This window comes from Camelus bactrianus, chromosome 11 (assembly GCF_048773025.1).
Source record: "Camelus bactrianus isolate YW-2024 breed Bactrian camel chromosome 11, ASM4877302v1, whole genome shotgun sequence".
Taxonomy (NCBI): domain Eukaryota; kingdom Metazoa; phylum Chordata; class Mammalia; order Artiodactyla; family Camelidae; genus Camelus; species Camelus bactrianus.
In genome coordinates, this window is record NC_133549.1 from 45,223,105 (window position 1) to 45,246,919 (window position 23,815).

The 23,815-nt window shown below is 44.9% G+C and overlaps 1 protein-coding gene across 6 annotated transcripts in view; it reads left to right on the forward strand.

The window, feature by feature from the left end:
* The window catches only part of ALDH18A1 (aldehyde dehydrogenase 18 family member A1), a 38,474-nt gene extending 15,065 nt beyond the window's left edge, over nt 1–23,409 (forward strand). For 4 of the 6 annotated variants that reach the window (XM_074373863.1, XM_074373862.1, XM_010971136.3 and 1 more), the window contains 14 exons: nt 26–130; nt 3,060–3,218; nt 3,642–3,732; nt 6,419–6,543; nt 7,306–7,450; nt 8,146–8,219; nt 9,391–9,484; nt 12,137–12,357; nt 14,355–14,492; nt 16,399–16,594; nt 16,699–16,820; nt 18,762–18,948; nt 19,969–20,064; nt 22,382–23,409. In XM_074373863.1, coding sequence (XP_074229964.1) covers nt 26–130; nt 3,060–3,218; nt 3,642–3,732; nt 6,419–6,543; nt 7,306–7,450; nt 8,146–8,219; nt 9,391–9,484; nt 12,137–12,357; nt 14,355–14,492; nt 16,399–16,594; nt 16,699–16,820; nt 18,762–18,948; nt 19,969–20,064; nt 22,382–22,563 — 1,935 coding nt within the window. In that variant the 3' untranslated portion in view covers nt 22,564–23,409. The remainder of the gene's footprint in view (nt 1–25; nt 131–3,059; nt 3,219–3,641; nt 3,733–6,418; nt 6,544–7,305; nt 7,451–8,145; nt 8,220–9,390; nt 9,485–12,136; nt 12,358–14,354; nt 14,493–16,398; nt 16,595–16,698; nt 16,821–18,761; nt 18,949–19,968; nt 20,065–22,381) is intronic. The other 2 variants (XM_074373864.1, XM_074373866.1) reach the window with 1 other exon arrangement.
* The last annotated feature ends 406 nt before the right edge of the window (nt 23,410–23,815 follow it).

The following is a 23,815-nucleotide window of genomic DNA, read 5'->3' on the forward strand; positions in this document are numbered from 1 at the left end:
CACCTTGTCTTTTGGTGTGTTACAGGCAATTCCAGTCTTAGAAGCCCGAGCCTGTGCAGCCGCCGGACAGAGTGGGCTGATGGCCCTGTATGAGGCCATGTTTACCCAGTACAGCATCTGTGCTGCCCAGGTGAGCGGCTGGCCTTCACAAGGGGGTGTGGGGCATGTGAGGGTGATGCCCGTGGAGCAAGGTGATTACAAGCAGGGAGCCAGACTGCCGAGGTACAGTCCCAGCTTCACCACTTGCTCGTTGGGGTAGCTGGACAAAGGCTTTAAATCTATCCTCTTTGTGCCTCAGTTCCTTATCTGAAAAATGAGGATATTATCAGTACCACTGCAGAGGGGTTTTGGAAACACTCAATGAAAAAAATGCATGAAAAGCATTTAATGTAGTCTGGTACAGAATACCTTCCCGGTAAGTGTTCGATCTTGTTAGTGTACTAATAACTCTTAGGAGTGCTGCCACTTCTGAAGATGGAAAGGTTTGATGTCTGTATTTCATTGGCTTCTTTGGCTTTAGGTGGCTTGTTTCTCTGCACCTGATCGCCTTATTTGATAGATATCTATTAAGCATTGAAGGGAAATGCTGGTGGGTGGTTTTTTAATTCATTTAGCAAGTGTTTGCTGAGAGCCTTTGGTGTGCCAAGGAGTGTTTTAGATGTTGGGGATACTGGTGAACAAACAGGCCCTGCTCAGGTCCTCACGGAACTTATAAACTTTTAGTGGTTACCCCCTGAATGTTCTAGAACCTTCTTTCTACATTGTTTCTTTTCTACCTAAATTTCCAGAATTTTTTTCAGTTGTATTTTTAATCAACTATACAACTACACACTAAATAGAAACACCTAAATATCACAAAACAACTAAAAAAATCTAACTCCCCAAGTTATTTTCAAATTCCTTTGCTGCCTCTGATCTTACCTTTTACACAGATGATGTTATATATACATCCTTTCAGGTCTGGCTCTTGCATTTCCTCTCACTTTTTCTGTTTCTTCATCATTTTCACAGTTGTTATCCACAGTGATGTTCTGGTATTATACCAGCGTATCCTTGAGTAAGGGAACTGAAACAGAAAGGCATGGACTTCTGCACCTTTTGCCTCTGGGTGGGACCCCACTCTCTGTAATTGTAATTTTTTTTCTGTTACATAAATGCAGTGGAAATCTCAATTTCTGTCACCCTTCATTATCAGCTCTTTTCTCATCCACAGTGCAATGACAGTTTTAGCCTCTAATTTTTTCAAAAGTGCCTGGAGTCAGGTAAGGAAACTTATTTAGGTCTAGGAACTATGTTTTTGTTTTATTTTTTCCCAGGTATGAAACTTTTTGAGTTTTTTTGTTCATTTATTTTAGTGAAAGTATCTTTTAAAATACTGTACAATCAGCCGTTGTTTTCATTAACATTGATGTGAAAGAGTTCTGCGCCCTCCAGTTTCCAACAAGCATCCATCTGTGGGCCCCTTCTCTCCCACACCTTTGCCTTCCCCATTATCTGATCTACAACAAATCTTTGCCCTTTGCACTTATCCTATGGTTCCTTGTTTTCTTTAGTAATCCTGTTTTGAATGCCATTTTCAGGGCTTTTGAAAATCTCCCGTAAGTTTCTTGTCAGGTTAAAGACTTAAACAAGGACAATAGCTTATTTTTCCTCCATAGAAATGAGATTGAGCTGCATCCTAACAGTTTGCCCTCTCCAAGCACAGACTTTGCTTTCTCTGGTCTCTTGTCTCCTACCTCTTGTTTGTTAAACTGTTTGAGCAACAGATATTTTCACTAGACCTTTATACCTCCTGCTTGCCTTCCCTGCACACACGTGGTTACTTTTATTGTTTGACCTTTCATCACCAGGACTAGAATCTATATGATCACCTTTGACCCAGGCTTGTTTTTTACAGAACTAAACTTTCTGAAAAGGCATTCATGACCTACCCTGTCACATCTTTCCCAAACTATCAACATTTTAATTCTCCATCCCAATAGCCAGTATAGGGCTTGGCGTATCAGAGATACTCAGTAAATTTTTTATCGAATGAGTGAGTAAATTATTTCCCTTAGTCATTTTACCATTTTGTCTTTATCACCCACATTTTCTGTATCATTAAGGCTCCTGCCGTCTTCTCAGTTACCATAGCCCGACCCTGGTTCAGAGCTTAACCATCCCCACTTGGACTGTTTCAGTACTTTCCTTCTCGACCACCTGCCTTCAACCTTGCCTACTTCAGCTCTGCCCTGTATCACAAAACATATCCATGAACATCAGAGGGATTTCATTGAAACATTTATTCAGGGGCTTCTAGGTTTGTTACCATTTTGTTTCTTGCTATCATCCCCATTTATCTTTCTCCCCTGCTACACATTGCCTAATACTCTGATTCAAGCAAGGGAGTGGACCTGTTAACCGCCCCTGCACTCAGCTCTCCACTCTACCTTTGAGCAACTTGTGCTCATCCCCTACCCTGAGCCTTCTTTCAGTTTGTGACTAAAGATTCACCTCCATCAACTTCTCAGACTCATCCCCCTTGCTTAGACACGGTCTTTGCTAACTCTAGCAGTGGTCGGTTGCCGAGCAAGAACAGGGGCAACACACCCCATTCTGTTTTGCTTAATACACTTTCCAGGCAGAGTAACCATTCACTGACTTGCTTGCCACATGTTTCAGCATTTACTCTGCATGGCCAGACTTTGAATCAGATGCTGGGATTCAAAATATTTTAGAAATTCATGGAAGTCATTACTCCTTGCAGTGTCCCTCCAAAGTAGATACATTAATTTTCTTAATTTTGTCAGTGGATGAAATTTGGTAGCTCTCTGAAGATTAAAGTACTTTTGCAAGATGTCTTGAGCATCCTAAAATAAATCTTCCAAGTGATTCTAACTTTTTTCCTGTCTCTAAAAGAATAGAGTAAGTGTCCAAAGATGTATGTTCCATTCTAATCTGTACAGGATCCCCAAAACCTAAAGTTGAACTCCTTTACTCTTAGCATCCTTTGGATGCTGTTCCTGGGAAATTCATCATTTTCCTCTCTCCTGTATTTTCAATCTCTTTAATCCTTTTAGATTTTGGTGACCAATTTGGATTTCCATGATGAGCAGAAGCGCCGGAACCTCAATGGGACACTTCATGAGCTCCTCCGAATGAACATCGTCCCCATTGTCAACACAAATGATGCTGTTGTCCCCCCAGCAGAGCCCAATAGTGATCTCCAGGGGGTAAATGTGGGTAAAGTATTCTCATGGGTTGATCATGCTGTAGACCTTAATGCCGTGCTTTGCTGCATGTACTAACACCTAGAGTTTGGCATAAACAAGATGGAGAGATTGGGAGAGAAGCTGGCATCCTGGAGCAGTGGCTGCATAAGCCCTTCTGAAGTCAGGGGGTTTCATTCAACCGGGTGAGGTGCGATAGTGGCTTACCATGGTGCTGCGAGCATGGCTTGTATATATCCGCGGATAGAAGGGTCCATGTCTAGAAAGGGGGTTACCGGTAGGCATGCTGTTTTGCAGACTGAAGGGGTCTGTGAGAGCTGTCATGCACGCACGGTCGTTAATTTTGTCTGCCAGAGTCTAGCTGAGCACTTCTGTGGACTTCTTTTTGAACTGCATAGCTCACTCACTTAGGACTTTTTGCCTGCTTTTTAGGTCATTAGTGTGAAAGATAATGATAGCCTGGCTGCCCGTCTGGCCGTGGAAATGAAAACCGACCTCTTGATTGTTCTTTCCGATGTAGAAGGTACAAAGTAATTCCTTTCCTTTTATCCATTCTTTGTTTTAAATACGTTGTGTGTGAGCACATGGGTTCCCAAGTTTGAGTCCTTCTGATTTTTTTTAACTATGGACAGTTATTTTCTGAGCCATATGGTCTGATAAGGGTTTTATGACTCAAAAGAAAGTGGGGATTCTGGGAGATGCAGTTTGAATACTTAAATGTCATTTCTAAGTACATTAGTTTTGTCTTTTATAACAGCTTAATGGAGATATAATTCATGTAACATACAATTCATCTGTTTAAAATTTACAGTTCAGTGATTTTTAGTGTATTCATACAGTTGTTCAACTCTCACCACAGCTTAGAACATTTTTTATCATGCCAGCAAGAATTTCTGTACCCATTAGCAGTCACTCCTCACTTCCCCTCAAACTCTCTAGCCCTTGGCAACCTCTAATCTACCTCCTGTCTGTATTGATTTGCCTATTCTGGACATTTTGTATATATGTAATATGTGATCCTTTCTGACTGACTGCTTTCATTTAACATAATGTTTTCACAGTTCATCTATACTATACCGTGTATCAGTACTTCATTTATGTTTACTGCCAAATAGTATTTCACTATATAGATATACTATATTTTATTTGTGTATTCATCAGCTGATAGACATTTGTGCTGTTATGACTGATGCTGCTGTGAGCACTCATACGTGTCTTGGTGTGAACATGCTTTTTACTTTACTGCTGGAACATATGTTCAGCCTTTTGAAGAAGTACCAGGCCGGCTCCCAAAGCAGCTGCACCATTTTATGTTCTCCCAGCCGTGTAGGAGGGTTCCAGTTTTTCCATGTCCTCTCTAACACTGTCCTCTTGTTATTTGCCTTTTTGATTATAGCCATCCTGGTGGGTGTGAAGTGATACCTCACTATGGTCTTGATCACTTTCTGGTTTTAGTGTAAATCAGATGACAGATGATTTTAAATCGGAGCCAGTGCAGAAGATCCAGGCTGTATGGCCACCGCGCTTTTGGATGTCACTTGCTCCTCTCTGCTTCCCTCCTCATGCAGGGCCCCTCCGGGCTCCATTTTGGCTCTCCATTCACTGGTCTCACTTTCTTTTTTCTTTTTTTTTTTTTTTGGAGGAGGGAGGGTAATTAGGTTTGTTTCTTTATTTATTTGAATGGAGGTACTGGGGGTTGAACCCAGGACCTCTTGCATGCTAAGCATGTGCTCTAGCACTGAGCTATACCCCTCCCCCCTCTTCTCACTTTCTTAAGCTGTTCCCACTTCAGATTTTGACCCATAAGGAATATGGTAGCTGTATCTAAAATAGGCCAAATCTAAATCTGTTCAGTTTCAGTAAATCTACACTCTTTTTTCTCACCTATACTACCTGTCAAGGTAAAGGATATGAGTTTGAGAGATCAATGTATAAAACCCAATGTGAACTATAGTAAACTGTTTTACTTCAGCCTCAAACACCAAAACTGGACATTAGCAGGCTTGTGCTCTTAACTCTGATTAGTTATCCACTGAATATTGATCTTTAGAACAATATCAGAATTTTAAATACACTATTGGCAGGTTTGAGAGGTCGCTACAAGGAAAAAGAGGAGTCGGCAGAATATCAGAATGCTAGGAACTCCTTGGTGTCTCTGGAGAAGGTTTAGCTTGGAATTGCCCAACCTTGCTCAGACTGTTTATGGTTTCATAGCATGGTGCCTTCTGAGAAGAACCCAGCCATGAACCCCGGGAGCTGTAGGGTGATGGGTTGAGGCAGACAGGCGTTGTGAGAGTTTATTTCTCTTAGGAGAGGGTATGCATATGGCAGGATTGTGTTAAAGATTTGGAATCGTGGGGCAGAGGGGTGTATTTTAGCACTGGAAAAGTAGTAACTTCAAACCAAAACATCACTGCCCAAATGTCCTTCAGCCGGTCCCTGACCACCAGCAGTTTCTCCCTGTCTGTGTCCCCCTTACAGCTTGACATGACCCCATTTTCTGACGTCCGCTTTTCCCCTTCCAAAGCTCCGACATGCTCTTTTCAGAGTGAAATTGTGAGGATTTTTAATCTTAGATGGTACACACATAACGTTTCGTGTAGCTCTTACTTTACGTCACTCTACTCAGTTATAAATGGGACATAGGCTTTGTGGTGACAAATGCAGACTGAATGCCAAGAGTCATACGCTCTTCTGTTGACTCAGCCTAACCTTCACAGCAGCTTACCCATAACGTAGGGTGTATAATCAGTGACTGTTTCCAAGGATACTGTGAAAGTTATTGAGAACCTGTTTCGTATTTCATGCCCCTGGAAATAAGTCATATTAAACAGTATACAGCTGCTGTGCTGTTTCTGCAAAAGCCACTCATCTTTTTCAATTGCATCCTTAAGTAGCAGTGGCACAGGTGAAGACAGCTTCCCTGTAGACAATGGGCAGGGCTAGTAAATTTTGTATCAAGGATATAGCCATGCTCTGATGCTGGAAAACATTCATTTATCAAGCAAGGTTATAAAAGCATGTAAAATGCGTCATCCTGGAGCTGTTTTTCAGTGTGAGTAGACTACACGGATCTCTTGACCTCTTCCTGTTAGAGCTGGTGGAATAGCAGTATTTATCTGGATGAGTCAAGTACAGAGTGGTTGGCAGGTACCCAGGGAGGTCTGTCTTCCGTTAAACAGTATTACCAACTCTTGTCTACTTTTTAGGCCTCTTTGACAGCCCCCCGGGGTCAGATGATGCAAAGCTCATTGATATATTTTATCCTGGTGATCAGCAGTCTGTGACCTTTGGAACCAAGTCAAGAGTGGGAATGGGTGGCATGGAAGCCAAGGTAAGAATCTGGTGCTGTTACTGCCTGTAACAGTTATAAAACCAAAACAATATTGTGTCCTTCTTACTTTTGTAATTGTTTGAGGGCTAACGCACATACACACTTAGAAAGACAGACATATCTAAATATAGGCTCTATGCATATTGTGTACCTATATTTAGTCATGTCTTAGTATGTATTTTTATTAATAATATATAAAGAGTGTGTTCATATTGTAAACTCCTCAAGGGCAGGGTTGATATATTTTTCATAATTCATAAGTCCTCTAAATGTTAGTATTAGAGCTCAAATGTTTCTTGATGAAATCTTTCAAAAAATTCTCTCCCTTTAGTTGTTCTGAGAAGTTATACCCTTCAGGTGTAGCATCATATGTAGCAATAGCAGAAACGAGGACAAGAATCTGACAAAAGGTCAGAGTACTCAGGGTCAGATTCTGGTTAAACGGATGGCTGGACACTAAGTTGAGTCACAGTAAGTCAAATGTAGAAGTTACGTGTCCCAGTACCGGAGAGTCTTGGAGCGAACACGCTGAGCGTGAAGGGCAGATTGGTTCATCTTTAGACAACACACTTCAAGGCTGGGGTGGGAGGAGTGCATGGGCTGAGATGTCTTCACAGCCTCTGGACTTTTCCAAATATTCCTGCAGATATTTAAATTGCTCCATATTACATTGTATTTTGTATGTTTTACATGTTTAAAGTGCTGGTGACTAAACTCTGCAAAGGTCTGAATCTCATCCATGGATCTAACCTTTCCTATTAGGTGAAAGCAGCCCTCTGGGCTTTGCAAGGTGGCACTTCTGTGGTCATTGCCAACGGGACCCACCCGAAGGTGTCTGGGCACGTCATCACAGACATCGTGGAGGGCAAGAAAGTTGGCACCTTCTTTTCCGAAGTAAAGCCTGCAGGTAAGTAGTTCTTCATAGAGTCCCATAGTCTGTGGATGATGGACCACTAGCTAGTGACACCATGGTGGCCTAGATAGAGCTGAAAACTGAGCTCTCCCTTTGGGAGTAGAGCTTACAAAACTAATGTGCTAGTATTATGAAATATGGTGTTGTTTTGAACACTACTTGCAAATTGGATTTCACTTTGCTTTTGTAAAACTCATCTAACCTGCCTAACTAGGCCTCCTGTTCTCTCTAAAATCACTAAGCTAAAGAAGATAAACATCCATTTTTCTCAAGAAACATTTGCTAGGCCCATGCTGGATGCCAGGTCCTAATGAACACTGGAGGTGCAAAGATGCATGAGATATGGTATCTTCTCTCAAGTGTTCATAAGGATAGAATTGCCTTTTAATCTACAATTCAGAAATGCAAACACATTAAAAAAATATAACCCAAAATGGAATTGAGAAGAACTCTAGGAGACATAAATTGTATTGTCTGCCCTGAAAATGCAGGCAAGTTCTTGTATTTATGCCTGAGTTAATCTGGTATGCCCTTCTGCCATCTTATTGGTCAGAATGATCTCTGGATGTGAAACAAATGCACCAAGACACTGAACATGCACTCCAGGCATGTGATGAGCCTATGCTGATGCAGGATAGTGAGAGGGGGGTACTCTGACCGTGAGCTGATGTTTGCAAACGTTCTCGCAGGCCCTACCGTTGAGCAACAGGGAGAAATGGCTCGATCAGGAGGAAGGATGTTGGCCACTTTGGAACCTGAACAGGTAATAACCTGAGCTGATAGTTTTGTTAGTTTTCAGAGTGAGTCATGCTGTGAGGTTTAGTGCACAGACAAGCCTTTATTCCTCGTGCCCCATAAGAGTTAGATCTGAGTTACAAGTCTGATTCAAATTCACTCTGCCTTTTTTCTTTTTCTAAATTTTATTTTCCCCTTTGTCTTTTGTAGGCTGAAGTCTAAGGTAGCTTTGCGTCACTGTGATGTTTTGATCAAAAACATCATGAAAATGATGAGACCAGAGAGGCTAGTCCTGCCTCATACTGGGCGTGGAAATGTAGGAAAGTTACTTGTCCCAACCCACCCAGATCCCCTAGCTTACCTATCAGATGGAAGCTCCAGAGCCTGCTCCACAGTCACAGCCCTGCCCTGTCCTCGGTGAATCAGTCAAGTAGCAGACACGATGAAATGTGAGGAGGCCTGGTGGAAGCAGGGGGTTGGCTTCCCGAGGGCTGTGGTGTTAAGGCTGGATTTGAGGATGATGTATATAGGTTTCTTCTGGGGAGTACTTTGACCTGAGAAGAGAATTTAAAATAACTACAAGTAGAGAAAGGAAAGCCCAGGAGGACCCTAGCTTCTCTCTCAAATACTTCCTTTTACTCCTTCAGTAATCACCACACTGATTTGCTGTTTCCTAATCTAGATGGGTCAGGATTGGGGTCTCCAGCATCCAGGACTGGGTTTTCCCCTTTGACTGTATTCATTTAATAAATAATTGTCAAAAAAGAAAGACTAGATGTAAAAACTTACCTGGGAAATCAGCTATACAGCTAGTGCAATTAAATAGGTGGAGATGTGTGTATCATGCTGATTCGAAGTGCTGGGCCCCGTCCCGCGGACAGTTTGTGTAATTCCTCATGCCCTCTCCCCCACCATGAGGCCATGGTTTGCTGATCATCATGATCAGGAGTAGTAAAAGAGGAAGAAAAGTAAGAAGAACTAGGGGGAGTTAGCAGTGAGAGAGGAAGGGAAAATGAGGGGAGCACTGGTGGGAAGTGAGGGATGCGAAGTGAGGAGATGTCAGTCATTGGTGCCCTTGGCTTTAGGAGTAAGGCCTGGCTCTCAGAACAGTAGGTTTAAAAGTGTGGTGTGCATTCTTCTTGGATTAACATGTTTACTTATTTGTTTTAATGTTTTTTGTGTTTTGTTTTTTATCCTAGAGAGCAGAGATTATCCATCATCTGGCTGATCTGTTGACGGACCAGCGAGATGAGATCCTGCTAGCCAACAAAAAAGACTTGGAGGAGGCAGAGGGTAAAGACCAGACATTTTAGAGTCAATGTTATGGAGCGGTTTGTTTTGATTTTCATTCTTTGTTTTACTAATAATTCTTATATCACAGTCTGCCTAAAGTCAGGATTGTTACAGGAGAAGTTGTATATTATGTGTCATTTTATTGAGGGTTGGTGGCTGGTGTTCATTGGGATTTTTCCAACCACACACCTCCCTCCATCCCCTTTCCTAGATACTCTAGTACACCCCACCACCCACCCCCAAGGGCTTTTTCCATTCCCCTCAGGTCGCCAGCTATGGCTACCATGGCAGTTTCAAGGAAAAAAAAAAGAGAGGGGAGGGTATAACTCAGTGGTAAGAGTGCCTGCTTAGCATGCACAAGATTCTGGGTTCAATCCCCAGCACCTCCATTAAAAACAAATAAATGAATAAACCTAATTACTCCCCAAAAAATAAAGTTAAAAAATAATGAAAGCATTTTTAAAATAGAAAAGTTTTTAAAACAGACTGAAAAAGAAAGATTGAGGACCTCACTATTTTAGACATTAATAGCAGCTAACATTTACTGAGGTCTTTCTGTGTTGCTAGGCATTTGGACTAAGGGATTAACAGCCAGTCTCATTTTGTCTTTACAACTTAGTACCTGCAAGGTGCCTGCTATTTATTATCCCTATTTTACAGAGGAGAAAACTGAAGTACAGAGAAGTTGTCATGTGCCTAAAATCATATGGCCAGTGACAGATCTGGGAGTCAAACCCAGATGGACAGTGCATATCAGATAGTCGTAGAAGTAGTTTGTGCAGCCTGTGATGAGAGATAGCTTATCTCCTGGTTCCTTAACCAGGGTGTAGGCCGCCATCCAGGAATGCCCTCCAGGTGCTACTGGTGGAGTAAGGGAGATGGCTGACCTCACATTGCAGGCAACTGAGTATGTAGTCTGGTGAGCCCTCACTCTTTCCTTTTTCTTAATTCTCTGTCTTTTCCACCCAAAATAATGGAGGTTGATTTTAGGGAGTTTTTAAATTTCCTTTTCTCTTGAATAAATGTGTCTCAAATAAAACATCAAAATTTGTGGTATTCCCTTCGGAGAAACCTTGCAGGGCTCATCAACATTGTTTTCATTCCTTAAAACATTTTTGAACCATTGCTCTAAAAAGTCCTTTAGATTTTACATCTGGTCTTTTGAATTTTCACAGTATTGGTAAAGCCATAAAATAAATTTTCAGAAATGAAAGAAATCTTTATTGACATTTTATCCATCCAATTCTCTAAAATAAAGGAATTAAGACCCACAGAGATTAAAGCTGTTGCTCAAGGTTACACACCTAGCTGTTGGCAGAGCTCTGACTTCTCGTCCCAGTTCTCTCTGGAAATCCTCAAGGACACATGGTGACTTAAGAACAGAGTCTTGGGTATAAATGAGCATGGTAATCATCTCTGACTCGGTGCACCCATTTCAGGAAATGTATCCTGAGAAAATATTTCAAGAGGAAAAAACAGCTCTAAATGTAAAGATTTGTAGAGCAAGATTATCCCATTGAAAACTGGAAACACCCTGAGTAATAATATAGGTGCAGTCATGTGCCTTAAACTATCAACTCGATGGAATATTTAGTAGTAATTAAAATAATTTTGCAGCATGGAAAATGTACATGCATTCTGAAGTGAAAAACTGGGGTATAATATTTAACATGCACTATCATTAAAACAGTTTTTAACACGTGAGGAGAAATGAAGAAAATAAATTGATGTAATCAGTTGATAGAACAATAGTTTAGTTTTTTCTTAATACAAGGTTGGTTCCTCCCCTCTGAAGTAGAAATCTTTATCTTATCTTGGTGGTTATGACTATAAAAAAGAAGAGGAAATTTTCCATAATTATATTCAACAGTAACCCTGGTAATGATTTGTGATATGATTCCAAATGGTTTTCCTGAGTATATGTACCTGTTCATATACTGTACATGTATATATGTGAGTGTGTGTGTGTGGAGAGAGGTAATCATAATCACACCATGCATACTGTTATATTAAACTTAAAGAAAATTCTGTATGTGAACTTACCATAATTCTATTTAAATCTTTATTTCAAAAGAAGACATCTTTGTTGTTCCCAATTAAAAAATAATTCACTCATTATAAAAAATTAAAATAATACAAAAGATAGGTAGAGATCATCACCATTCTTGATGCTTTTCAACATCCCTGTGCACATGTATATATGCAGTGTTTGATAAATAGAATTGTATACATACTGTTTTGTAGTTTGCTGTTTTCACAGACTGTATCCTGGACAGCTTTCCATATCAGTAAATGTAAGTGTTATTTATAATAACTTCATTGTAGCCCATTGTCCGAATACGTAGGTGGAATCCAGTTTCCCACTGTTATAAAAAAGTGATGATTACATGCAAGTTTGCTCATGCAAATGATACATTTCTGGAACTGAAATTGTTGGCACAAAGGGTGTGAGTGTCCACACCTTTATATGATGACTGTATACTGCCAGACTGTTCCCCTCCACTCCCAGGAAAGCTGTGTAAATAGCATGTCGTTGTCTCCCTAGGACCCCCTAAGTTCCTTGTCTGTTCCTAATGCAGCCACATGTTCAGTAAAACAGCCATAGCCTGCCCAGGTCTCCTGCTTCATCGTGTCTTCTTCACTCCTCTTCAGGGCGACTTGCAGCTCCTCTGCTGAAACGCTTGAGCCTCTCCACGTCTAAACTGAACAGCCTGGCCATCGGTCTGCGGCAGATCGCGGCCTCGTCACAGGACAGCGTGGGGCGTGTTCTGCGCCGGACCCGAATTGCCAAAAACTTGGAACTAGAACAAGTGACTGTCCCAATTGGAGTTCTGCTGGTCATCTTTGAGTCTCGCCCTGACTGTCTGCCCCAGGTATGTGAACAGTGCCTGCCATTGGGGTGGGGGAATTGGAGGAAGAGCATCTTTTTAGGACTCAAGATAAATCTCCCAAAGATATTTTCCTTCCTCCTTCCCTTCTCTTCTTCCTTCTCTTCCTTTCTTTTAGAAACTCTTACCTTTTTTTCCCCAAAGATTATTTTATTGATTCCTTCAGTAATTCTAAAGTAGGTAGTATTCATATGTCCATTTTACAGTTGAAGAAACTGAAGCTTATGGGAGGTAATATTCCTGTCACACTTAACAAGGATGGATCTGGGCCTTGAGCCCAGATGAACCTCTCATGCCATGATGCGGGAGCATGTTTCCAGATACCTTAGTTCTCTGGAGCACTTTGTTCCCCACCCACAGAATCCCTGCTAGCCTCCTGCAGGCTCGTTCATCTTGTAACTGGTTTTGCCCATGTGAAGAAGACCCAAGTATTATCCATGTCACAGATGGCTTCCTTTAGGTTCCTGTAGGTACATCTCTTAGAAAAAAGAACTTTCAGTACTTAATGGAAACTAGCACACAACCCCCATTAAGAAATCTGATGAATCACAGGCTAATGTGGAGAAACTGTGTAACAAAGGTCTTACCAAGCAGCCATGCTGTGGTGGTAGAGGGTGGCCTTGCTTGTTGCCCTAAACTCCCTCCTGGAAATCTGGAACCGGTTCCCCACTGGACTGTCCAGTAGGATGATAGCAGTTCTTTCTTTTCACTAGCCCCAGAGTCTCAGAGAGGTTCTATTTAAAAACAAACAAAAAATCAGTACTCTTGTCGGTAGGGCATCAAGTGTCCTTGGGAGTCCCACATGCTCAGTGGAGGATGCTCCTTAACATGTCCTAAAAGCAGCTGGTCCACCAAGGGACTCCCATACCATCAGGGGTCTGTCCTCGGCACCTGGCTGGTCCTGTCACACTGCCCCCTTCTGGCTACGTACCTGTCTCACAGAGATGCCCCAGAGATAACTGCAGGATTCCCCTCAGCTGGTAGAGAGGGATCCCAAGTCTCTGCAGGCCAGGTCCGTGACGTTCGCTGCCTCGCTTTATCTGTACTAGTGGATACTTCTCGAGGGAAAAGGTTTCCTCTTTAGCCAGTTATAGCTGAGGTTCCTCACCTGGGATCTTAACCTTGGATGGCATTCCAGAATCCATGAATCCTAAAAGTTATATACAGAATTCTGTGTGTTTGTGCATGTATCTGGAAAAAGTTTACATAATTTTTGTAAGGGGTTCATGAGCAACAAAAACAAACAAAAAAGGATTAAGAACTGCTAATCTTAACGGAGAGTACATGTTCATGCTAGATTTTTTTTTATAAAGTTTCTTTGACTACATTACAAAAACAGTAAGATTTTCATTCATCCCGAGAGCATTCAGGGAGTTCTGCCTCAGGCCTCAGATGATCGGGTCAGTGTCATGAGCTCCTTGCTCTGAGAGGGCTCCTCCTACGTCACCTCCCCAGACAGACTTGTACTTCTTCCCAGCAGCCTCGGCCGCAGCTGTCCGGGGGCTGGCAGGAGCTCCAGTCCCCTCCAGGTTCTCAGCACCAGGCATTCAGAGCTCTCGGGACAGTGACGGGGCCAGGGTGGGACATGGTCAGAGATGCTGCCCCACTGCAGCCTGAGTCAGGTGGAGCAGCACTTGAGTCAGGGGGGGTCATGTGATGCTGGCCACCTAACTTGGGTGGCTCTGTAATGATGCTAAGGCGGCTGTATAGTGTAGTTCCTGGGATCCAGTGCTTTGGGACTGAAGTCAAGGCTCCCAGCCCTGCCATTTATAAGCTGTGTGACTGTCACCAACCTCTCTGGGCTTCAGTGTCCTTATCTGTAAAGCAGGGGATGAAACAGGTACTTAATTCACTGGAATGGTGTGAAGATTAGGTGTTTAACACAGTGCTGGGCACAGAATATGTGCTCAGTGATTGCTAATGTTCTCGTTTCTATTGCTGCTTTTTCCCTTTGGTTCACTGCTCCCCTCTTTGATCTGCAGGTGGCAGCCTTGGCTATTGCAAGTGGTAATGGCCTGTTACTCAAAGGAGGGAAGGAGGCTTCACACAGCAACCGGATTCTTCACCTCCTGACCCAGGAGGCCCTCTCGATCCATGGAGTCAAGGAGGCTGTACAGCTGGTAGGTTCCTGGGAATGGGCCATGGAAGGCCAAGCCACTGGTGCAGGCAGGCTGGGTTAGAGCAGCAGCAGGTCCTGTGTGCCTGCTGACGGTGGACATTGCCTGGGCTACCTTGGCCAGGTGGGTCTTGAGTGGCTCAGAAAGTCCCCTCATACAGCTGTGTCCTCACACTGTTGATTTACAAGAATGCCTGCCATCCCTTTATTCTTTAGGTCACAGGCAGCAGGATACCAGTCCCAGAGTGTGAGGCCTGGGTTCTGCTCCCTGGCAGTGATTTAGGCCGAATCAGATGAGATACGTTGTATGAAGGGTTGCCATGCAGCTAATAAGCATGAGGTCACACTGTTAACACTGCTATTGTTGTGGTCATTATTCTAACCATCATTTCACTCTCCTCAACTGTCCAGTGGAGCTTTTGAACTACTAGGTAGTTTTGTTGAGCACCTACTATGGTCGAAGCACTTTCATCCATTGTCTCATTTAATCCTCACAACAACTCTATGAGAAACATACCATTAGTTATTAAGTCCACTTTATGGATAGGAGAAGAATAGGCTCATTGATGAAGTAACTCACCCAAAATCGCAGTCTGCGGTAGAGCTTAGTTTTGGAGCTAGGCTGACTTCACGTGCTTCCCTTTTTCCCTTGAGGCCCACTCGCTCCAACATTGCAGGATGCTGTTGGCTGCTGAGAGAGTGCTACAGACCTGCCGCGTTACTTGCTCGCTGACGAGAAGCTAGGTTATTCTTACAGCAACATGTTGGAAAGAGCACAGACTTTAGGGGTTCAAGTCCCAGCTGCACCACATCCTAGTTTAATTCAACAAGTTTCCTCCTTCTCCTTCACATACATGCAGTAAAGTATCCTAATCTTCCGCAAACAACTCTGTGGTTGGGTCCACACATGCGCACGCGCACACACACACAACCGCCTGCCGTATCAAGGTACAGAAATTTCCAACACCCCAGAGGCTCCCTGGGGACCTTCCCCGTCAGCGTGCCCCACCCCCACCCCCAGGTAACTGCTTCTTTTACTTCTTTCATATTCATTTTCTTTTGCCTGTTCTTGAACTTCATATAAATGAAGTCATTCAGAATGCACTGTTTTATCTTGAGTTTCTTTTGTTCATTATGTCTGTTCTTATGTCTTTCTCTTTTTTTTCACCATGTAGTGTTCCATTTACATGCACATACTACAGCTTATCTTTTCTTCTATGAGGGACATTTGGGTTGTTTCCAGTTTGAGGCTATGCAGATTCAAGTGACTGTGACCCTTCCTGTACATGTATATTTGTATTTCTATTGTTAGTAACATGACCACATGGGGGAAAATTAAAAATCAAGACGAGAGGGAACGTGCGCATAGTCTCAGTGTTCTAACACGGCACGTTAGTCAGTTCAGCAAGCATCCCGGAGTAGAGGTATCAGCGGAAGTCATGGGGAACAGTGACTCCTTAGCAAGACCCAGCTGTGATTAGAGACCCAACGGAGCTGCCGCTTCCTTGCGTGATCCTCATTGCCTGGCATTCTCTGCGCCTCCTCTGACTTCCAGAGATAGCACTTTGTGCCTCTTATTGCATTTGTAAAATGATCTGACCTGTGTTATGGCTGGTGGTGTCCTAGTCCTGTCTTCCTTACCAGACTCTGAGCCCTTTGGGTAGGGACCCTGTCCTGCGTGTTTCGTAATGCAGAGCACGGCACCTAATGTGCAGGGTTTGATAAGCATTTGCTGGACAGCTTTTCTGTTCCCATGATGGGGAACTTAATCTTGTATTTGGAGTAAGTTTTCACAGCACCACTTATTTCTCAGGAAGTAGAAACATTTTTCTGTAAAAGGGATGCTGCTCCTTCAGTTCTTGTGTGGTCAGGAGATGTCATCTTTATCTTTTTATTCTCTGCCTGTTCAGGTGAATACCAGAGAAGAAGTGGAAGATCTTTGCCGCCTAGACAAAATGATAGACCTGATCATCCCACGCGGCTCCTCCCAGCTGGTCAGAGACATCCAGAAAGCTGCTAAGGGCATTCCAGTGATGGGGCACAGTGAAGGGATCTGCCACATGTACGTGGATTCAGAATCCAGTGTCGATAAGGCCACCAGACTAGGTGAGCTGGATGGGGTCCCGTTTGTATGCAGGCAAAATACTTGTTGTGTCCTTTGTGACTCCAGATCATGTCAGTAGAAACCATTCTTTGTCCTCCCCTTTCAGTCAGAGACTCTAAGTGTGAATATCCAGCTGCCTGCAATGCTTTGGAGACTCTGTTAATCCACCGAGATCTGCTGAGAACACCGTTATTTGACCAGATCATTGACATGCTGAGGGTGGAGCAGGTACAACAAGCCCGTCGCTTCTGTCTTCCCCTCTGAGGTGTGGAAGCCTGTGGGGTTAGACGGGGAGCAGCTGGCGTAGCATTTAAGGCGACTGGAGAAGCAGTGTTTCTGAGCATCTGCCATGTGCAGAGTTCTGTGCTGAGAACACAGAGCGGGTATGACACGACTATGTGGTCTGGTAGGTGGAACACGAACAGCTTCACTCCAAACTGGAGTGTGTTAAGTGCCAAGAGGGTTCGGAGATAAGGCAGGTTAGGTGGCAGCCCGCTGAATGGACTCTTTCCTGCAGCCACCCTTTTTATTCCGGTGGCATAAAGTTTATGTTTCTGAACACACATTCCTGTTTGGATTTGATTTGAAAAGATTGTACAGAAATGTTTTCAAACCAAAAATTTATATGTATCCGCCCCTCCACAAATGTCTTCAATTACTAGTGTTAATATGCTTCATACAGTGGTATTTGGGAGTCAGCAACTTGTATAATGTCCTCTCTGGGTTATTTTCTTATCATGTCACTAAAGTCATAAACAGCCAATTTCAAACATTGATGTTTGAAATTTTCTGTCAGGATGCATTTTAAGCTTTAATCTCTGATGTCTTGGCACCCTTCCAGAATTATGTAAACTAGCACAATAGTAGAGAAAGTGACTCCCAGCCTTGGTTGCTTTGACCCCGAGCATGGGCCTCTTCCCTTCCATCCTTTTGCTGGAAAGGAAGGCTTCAGTCAATTTATAAATGTGGCATGATCCCAGTGAGAACCTGAAAGGACAATTTTGAAAATGAAGATGCACCCCACACATTACAAGGGAGTTAGATCGCCTGATCACTCATGTTTGGGGCCTTACTTCACAATAGTGGCCTATTTGAGCACTTACGTATGCCAGGCACCACACTAGACTGGACTGGACAAGAGGAATGCTCTCCTGTATCCAGGAATAAAACCCCCAGGCCTGATTCAGACAAACCTACAGTATCCTCAGTCATCCTGAAGATAACCTTGAGATTCCTCAAGTCAGAACAAGCCAGCACGTATACTTCGTGCAACACCTTGGAAGTGCAGCAAGTAAGCCAGCAGGGCGACTCACGCAGGGGTGGGGTTCCGGTCCCTGGAGCATGGCTGGATCCCAGGCCTGGAGGAAGTGGAGTCCCAGGTAGGAAAGCATGCCGGGCCGCTGAGTGACAAGGACAGGATAGACACCACTTGTTGTGACTCAAGCCAAGGCAAGAGCTTGGTCCCAAAGACTCAAGGCATGAACACTGCCCTGGGGAGGCCTCAGAACAAGCCCTAAATGGGATCACACTTGTGATGGACTGGGGCCCTCTTGAGCAGCCTCAGGATCCTTAAATTCCTCCAGCCAGGAGCAGGATTAGCCCCAGCGTCTGGACCTGAGCTGAACCTAGAAATGGGGCCAGACCAACAGAGTCAGAAATCTGACAAGTAACCAGTTTGAAGTGGTTACCACCCAAGTGCTGTTTTCCTCTAAAGCTTCTTCCCCCGCCACCCCGGGGCAAAGGGTGTGGAAGTGTATTCGTGCCTTCTTTCTGTCTGAGTCCAGTGCCTAAGTCCACACGCAGGGAATGGGATTTTTATAGTCACGTGTTCTTTTTAGTAAATGCCAGTAGTCAAGAGCTTATGTCGATATCCCATTAAATGCCTTGCACATTCTTCACATTCAAAGGCTTCCTGCTTAAATCCCTGCTCCCAGCTTTACTGGGGGCCCGTTGCTGGCAAGTGGCCGCCAGCATTTTCCAAAGCAGAGCATCCTGGAGGGTGGGAGCCTGCCTCTAAAAGGAAGCAGGGACGAGCTTAGTTTCCAGGTGAGAGGAACCCCTGAGCTCATCGTCTTCAGGCTCATCTTGCTGTTGGATCCCAGAGGGAGGGGCGTGTGCTTGCTTATTTCTGCTGTTTACGTTGTTGCCTCTGGACTTGCCCTGTTCCAGGTGAAGATTCATGCAGGCCCCAAGTTTGCCTCCTATCTGACCTTCAGCCCTTCCGAAGTGAAGTCCCTCCGAACGGAGTACGGGGACCTGGAACTGTGCATTGAAGTGGTGGACAGCGTGCAAGAGGCCATCGACCACATCCACAAGTATGGCAGCTCCCACACGGACGTCATCGTCACAGAGAATGGTCAGTGTGCAGAGGCCTCCGGCGCACCATGCCTGCCTTGTATGCCTCGATCTCCCAGGTGGCCCTGCTCCCCTCGGCCCCTCTTGGCCTGCAGAAAAACATGATCGGGGTGGATGATGATGATGTCTGGTGTTGGTGGCATTTGCTGGTTTGCTGGGTGCTTTTACATCTGTTACCTCGTTGTGTTGTCACAGTGGCCTTTCCTGTGGGAGGAAGCAGGAAAGAGGTAATTAGCTCCCCTTTAAACACGGCTGACTCTGTATCAGAGGCCTTGCCATTTAATCCATGCAACTGTCTTTCCAGGCTGTTGCAGTAAACCCATTTTACAGCTGAGGAAACCAAGGTTCAGGAGGCTAAGCGCAGAACTGACTAGTTTAGAGCAAAACCAACTCCACACAGTCACTCATTTCCCTCCACAGGGGTGCACCAAGAGACACACCTGGGGGTCAGGCACCAGAGGCCCAGTGGTAAAGGACCAGTGTGGCCATCAGGGAACTGCCAGTCAGGGGAATCACAGCATATTATAGTATCTTATAATGCTAGTAACAGCTAACAGTTCTGAGCACTAGCCATCTGCTAGGCTCTGGGTGAGGGCCCCGTGGCTGTCAGTTCGTTTATCCTCTCCGCAAGCCCGTGAGCTGGGTGTAATTGTCAGTCCCCATTGTACTCAGGTGCAGAGAGGTCCAGAAACCCACCCGCAGTCACGGCTGGTGGGTGTGGAGTTGGACTTAAGACTTAGGCATTTGGCTCAGAACGTATAGATAGTGTAGCCAGGCCATGGCAGTCTGCAGGGAGATCTGGATTCCAACCCAGTCTTTCCCAGGTAGCTGCTTCTTTGACAGCATGACTGATGAAGCAGGTTTGCCTTATTTTTTAGATTTTTCACAAGTCTCTGTGTTTAATACTCAGGGAAGCACCTCAGGGGCCTGGTCCCTGCCCTCGTCAGGCCCCGTTGAGTGGCTGGAAGCAGGGTATTCTCCATGGCCCATCCTGACTCAATTTCTTCCTTTTATCCTGCAGAGAAGACAGCAGAGTTCTTCCTCCAGCACGTAGATAGTGCCTGCGTGTTCTGGAACGCCAGCACTCGCTTCTCTGATGGCTACCGCTTCGGACTGGGTAAGAAGGAGTCTGGCTGTGGAAGAAAGGAGTCCCTTGGGACTCACTGTGTGACCCAAGGAGCATGGTGAGGGTGGAGGAGACACCTCCCCTCTCAGTCACAGGTGTGATCCAGATAATGGAGACAGACCGTAGGAGGTGGGTGCACGAGAGGGAGGAATTACAGCTGCCGTGAGCTGATAGGAGTCCGTGTCCTAGGCATTTCTCAGGTTGAGAAGGTAGTACTTGTGTTTCCTTTTTCATGCTTGAGGAAACTGAGATTCAAAGAAATGAAGCAACTTGCCCAAAGTCACGCAGCGGGCGTTCAGACCCAAGCCTGTGCGAGTCCGGAGCCTGGCTGGCTCCCACCATGTATAACAGACCACAGCATGTCTACATGCGGGGGTTGTGACAGGTGTGCATGCCAAGGTCCCATGAGAGCACTGCCGCTGCAGGCTTACTCCTTCAGAGAGACACAGCCAGATTGCCTCAGAGCTAGGAGTTCCCCCTGTTTTGTCCAAACAGGACAAAAGAAGGCGTTAATACCTATGCTGGTTAGAGTGTCAGCGTCAGAAACAAACATGTCAGCCCAGAGGTTCAAGGTTGACCTCTGAAGCAGACTTTGAAATAAAAACCTTCAGAAAGACACCCTTCGCCCTTTCCATTATTAGTGATAAAATCTCCATCCCCTGGCAGGGCTGGGGTATAGCTCAGTGGTAGAGCACATGCTTACCATGCATGAAGTCATGGGTTCGATCCCCAGTACCTCCATTAAAAGAAAAAACCTCCACCCCCTAGTAATACAAGGATTCTTTAGACAGTCTCTGGTTTTCCGGGGTGCCATTATGCAGAGCTCCAAAAAGGTGATTATGGCAGGTCTGAGAATTATTTCAACTACTTAAAATATTTTAATCCCTCTGAACTTTTGAATCAATGATCTGCCTAGAGAACTAGTTCTCAGTGAATTGTTTAAGGTTATCAAAGGGGAACTTTGCTCAGTTATTCTTAGTCATTGGACACTTTATTTTTAGTTCCCTTTCTGTTAAGTTGGGATTTTGACTTAATTATCACATCACTTGCACTGATCTTCGTATCCCGCGTTTTTGAGGAGGAAGTAGCAGCATACTCGCAGGGGCTGAAGTGCCCAGCTTTTAGTGGAAGTCCGAGGAGGGGGAGGGGCAAAGACCACTCGTTGTCTTCTCATCACCCACTCAGAGCAGAAGCTCAGGCTCTGGTTGAGTTAAATTCCTGTGAAATGCATTAATAATGGTGACAGTATTTATTGAGCACTCACTCTATTCCCAGCACTGTGCTGAGTGCATCACATGCATTATCTCACTTAGTTCCACATAATGGACTCTATTATTTTCCTGCTTTTCCGAGTGGAAAAACTGAAGCAAGAGATGGTTAGGCAGCGTGCCCAGAGTCGTGTGGTTTCACATTATTAAACCAGAATTTGAAGACAGTAGTTGAAGACTCTCCTTGCCAACCATGACCCCAGGCACAGTCCCACGAGAGTCTGTGCCCTGATCTTCCCTGCCCGCAGCACCTCTCTACTGCTCCTGCCCTGGCCGGCCCTTTCTCCTTGTCCAGGTTTCAGCAAAAGGCACCTCGTCAGGGAGCCTCCCTCTGCCCACACATTCTCTGTCCTGGCGCTTTTCATTGCATCTCATCACCACACACAATTATTTGTTGAACTGTTCTTTGGCTACCTTGCCCACAAGGACACAAGCTCCACGAATTGCATCCATCATCTGCCACTTCATCCCCAGGGCCTAGCCCAGTACCTGCTCAGTGAAGTTGTGGTGAACAAGGGAACCCTGCCTCCACTGCATGTGGTGCAGCACACCAGGCGAGGCTCAGGAAGCTCCCGAGGCCCTGTGTCTGCAGCAGAAGCAAGAGGGAGGGAAGTGAACAGCACCCTTCTGTGTAGTCAGTACCTAATTCAGTGTCTAATGAGTGCACCTAGGAGCTCAGTGTTCTGGGGAATGCCTGGAGCATGTCCCTTACTGTCTAGGGTTTAAGGGACTCTTGGAAAGATGAAACCTCTATACTGTTTACACCTCAAAACATACCCAGATATCAGGTGAGGGTACACAAGACAGACATCGGAGGTAACACTTCAAGTATTGTCAAAAGAGAGGCCAACACACTGTGTTTCATTAGAAGAAGGGGACTGATCGTGACTTATAGTGACCAGAGAACATGTTTCTGGAGACAGTGAAGTCCAGCTCACCCGGGGAGGAGCGGGCAGGGAGAGAAGAAGGAGCTGCAGTCCTGATGGGCAGACAGGAAGCAGGGGCTGGGGAAGCCACGTCCTCACCGTGCTTTTCCGCAGGAGCTGAGGTGGGAATCAGCACATCGCGAATCCATGCCCGGGGCCCAGTGGGACTCGAGGGACTGCTAACTACCAAGTGGCTGCTGCGAGGGCAGGACCACGTGGTCTCAGACTTCTCAGAGCACGGAAGCTTGAAGTATCTTCACGAGAACCTCCCTGTTCCTCAGAGAAATACCAACTGAGAGCACTCAGCGGAGAGCCAGGAGTATTCCAAAGGGTCTTCACAGTTCAGCTCACCTTGAGAGTCTCTGGAGGAGCCATGTCTTGTCTCCCACTTCCTGGAAGGGTCTGCCGGTAGGAAAGTGCACCTCGACGCTCCTGGGCTGTGTGGCCACATCGGCCTGGGCTACGGCTTCGGTTCCCACTCACCCTTTTCTTTTTTTTTTTCCTATTCTTTTCTTTTCAAGTTAAAAAATAATTGCTGTGGATAGAGACTTTGCTTCACATAGTTCAGTTCTCTTCAGTGATAGAAACAGAAAGGTGCAGTTTCCCCACATAAAAGGCAACGGAGAAATCATGGTCGCTTTTTACCTTTTATCGCCTCAATGAGGTAGTCTCTCTTGATGTTTGGTTGTGACAAGAGCCCATCGTACCAAATAAGTCTTTCCACATTTCATTTCTTTCACACTCTTAGTCACCTTTGAAAAGGAAAGGTTTGGAACTTAGAAGAGGGGCAGCTCTTCTCTTCAGCATTCTCTTCAGAAACGATCACAAAAATGGACTGAATTGTTCACACTGGGAAGATTGACCTTCTGTATTTATTTGTAGAGTAAATATAAATAAACATTTCAGTTGCTAACAGCTTCTCCAGATCCAGGAGTTTGGTACTACCTGTGACGAGGTTGGAACCCGGAACTGTGGACAAGAGGTGCGAGTTTCAGGATGAAGTACCCACAGCCATTGTGCTTGAAATTTTTGTATGAATTATTTCGTCATCCTATCCTTTCCCTGCAAAACAAAAATTACAGGATTATTTTAATACTTTGGATTCTTCCCCTCTTTTTGAGAAATAAAGTTCTTAGGAAAAAGCCTGTGTGCATGAGTAAAGTTTTCTTCCTCCCTTGTTGTTACCCTCCTCCTTTTCCCTTTTTGTGGCCCTCACACCCCACTCTTAGGCAGTCTCTTCTCTGAAGTTGGCTGGGGAGGGAGGCTGTCTGCCTCCTGTGTCGGTGGAAGCAGCACAGGAGATCCCCAGGGGAGCACTCGGACTGAGAGGAAAGGAAAATGTGAGATGAAGCCCCACGATCTTCAGGACTGAAAACAAGGTGGTGGTCTGCAGTTAGTGGGTGTGTGTGACACGAGCGTGCGCTCCTGTGCTGGGTCCACGCGGCATCCGCTGGGACAGCTGTGATCCCTGCTGGCGTCCTTAGTTCCCTTCAGATGATCCTGCCAGCTCCAGCTCCTTCCCCCAACCATATCCGGCTGCTTTTCTTA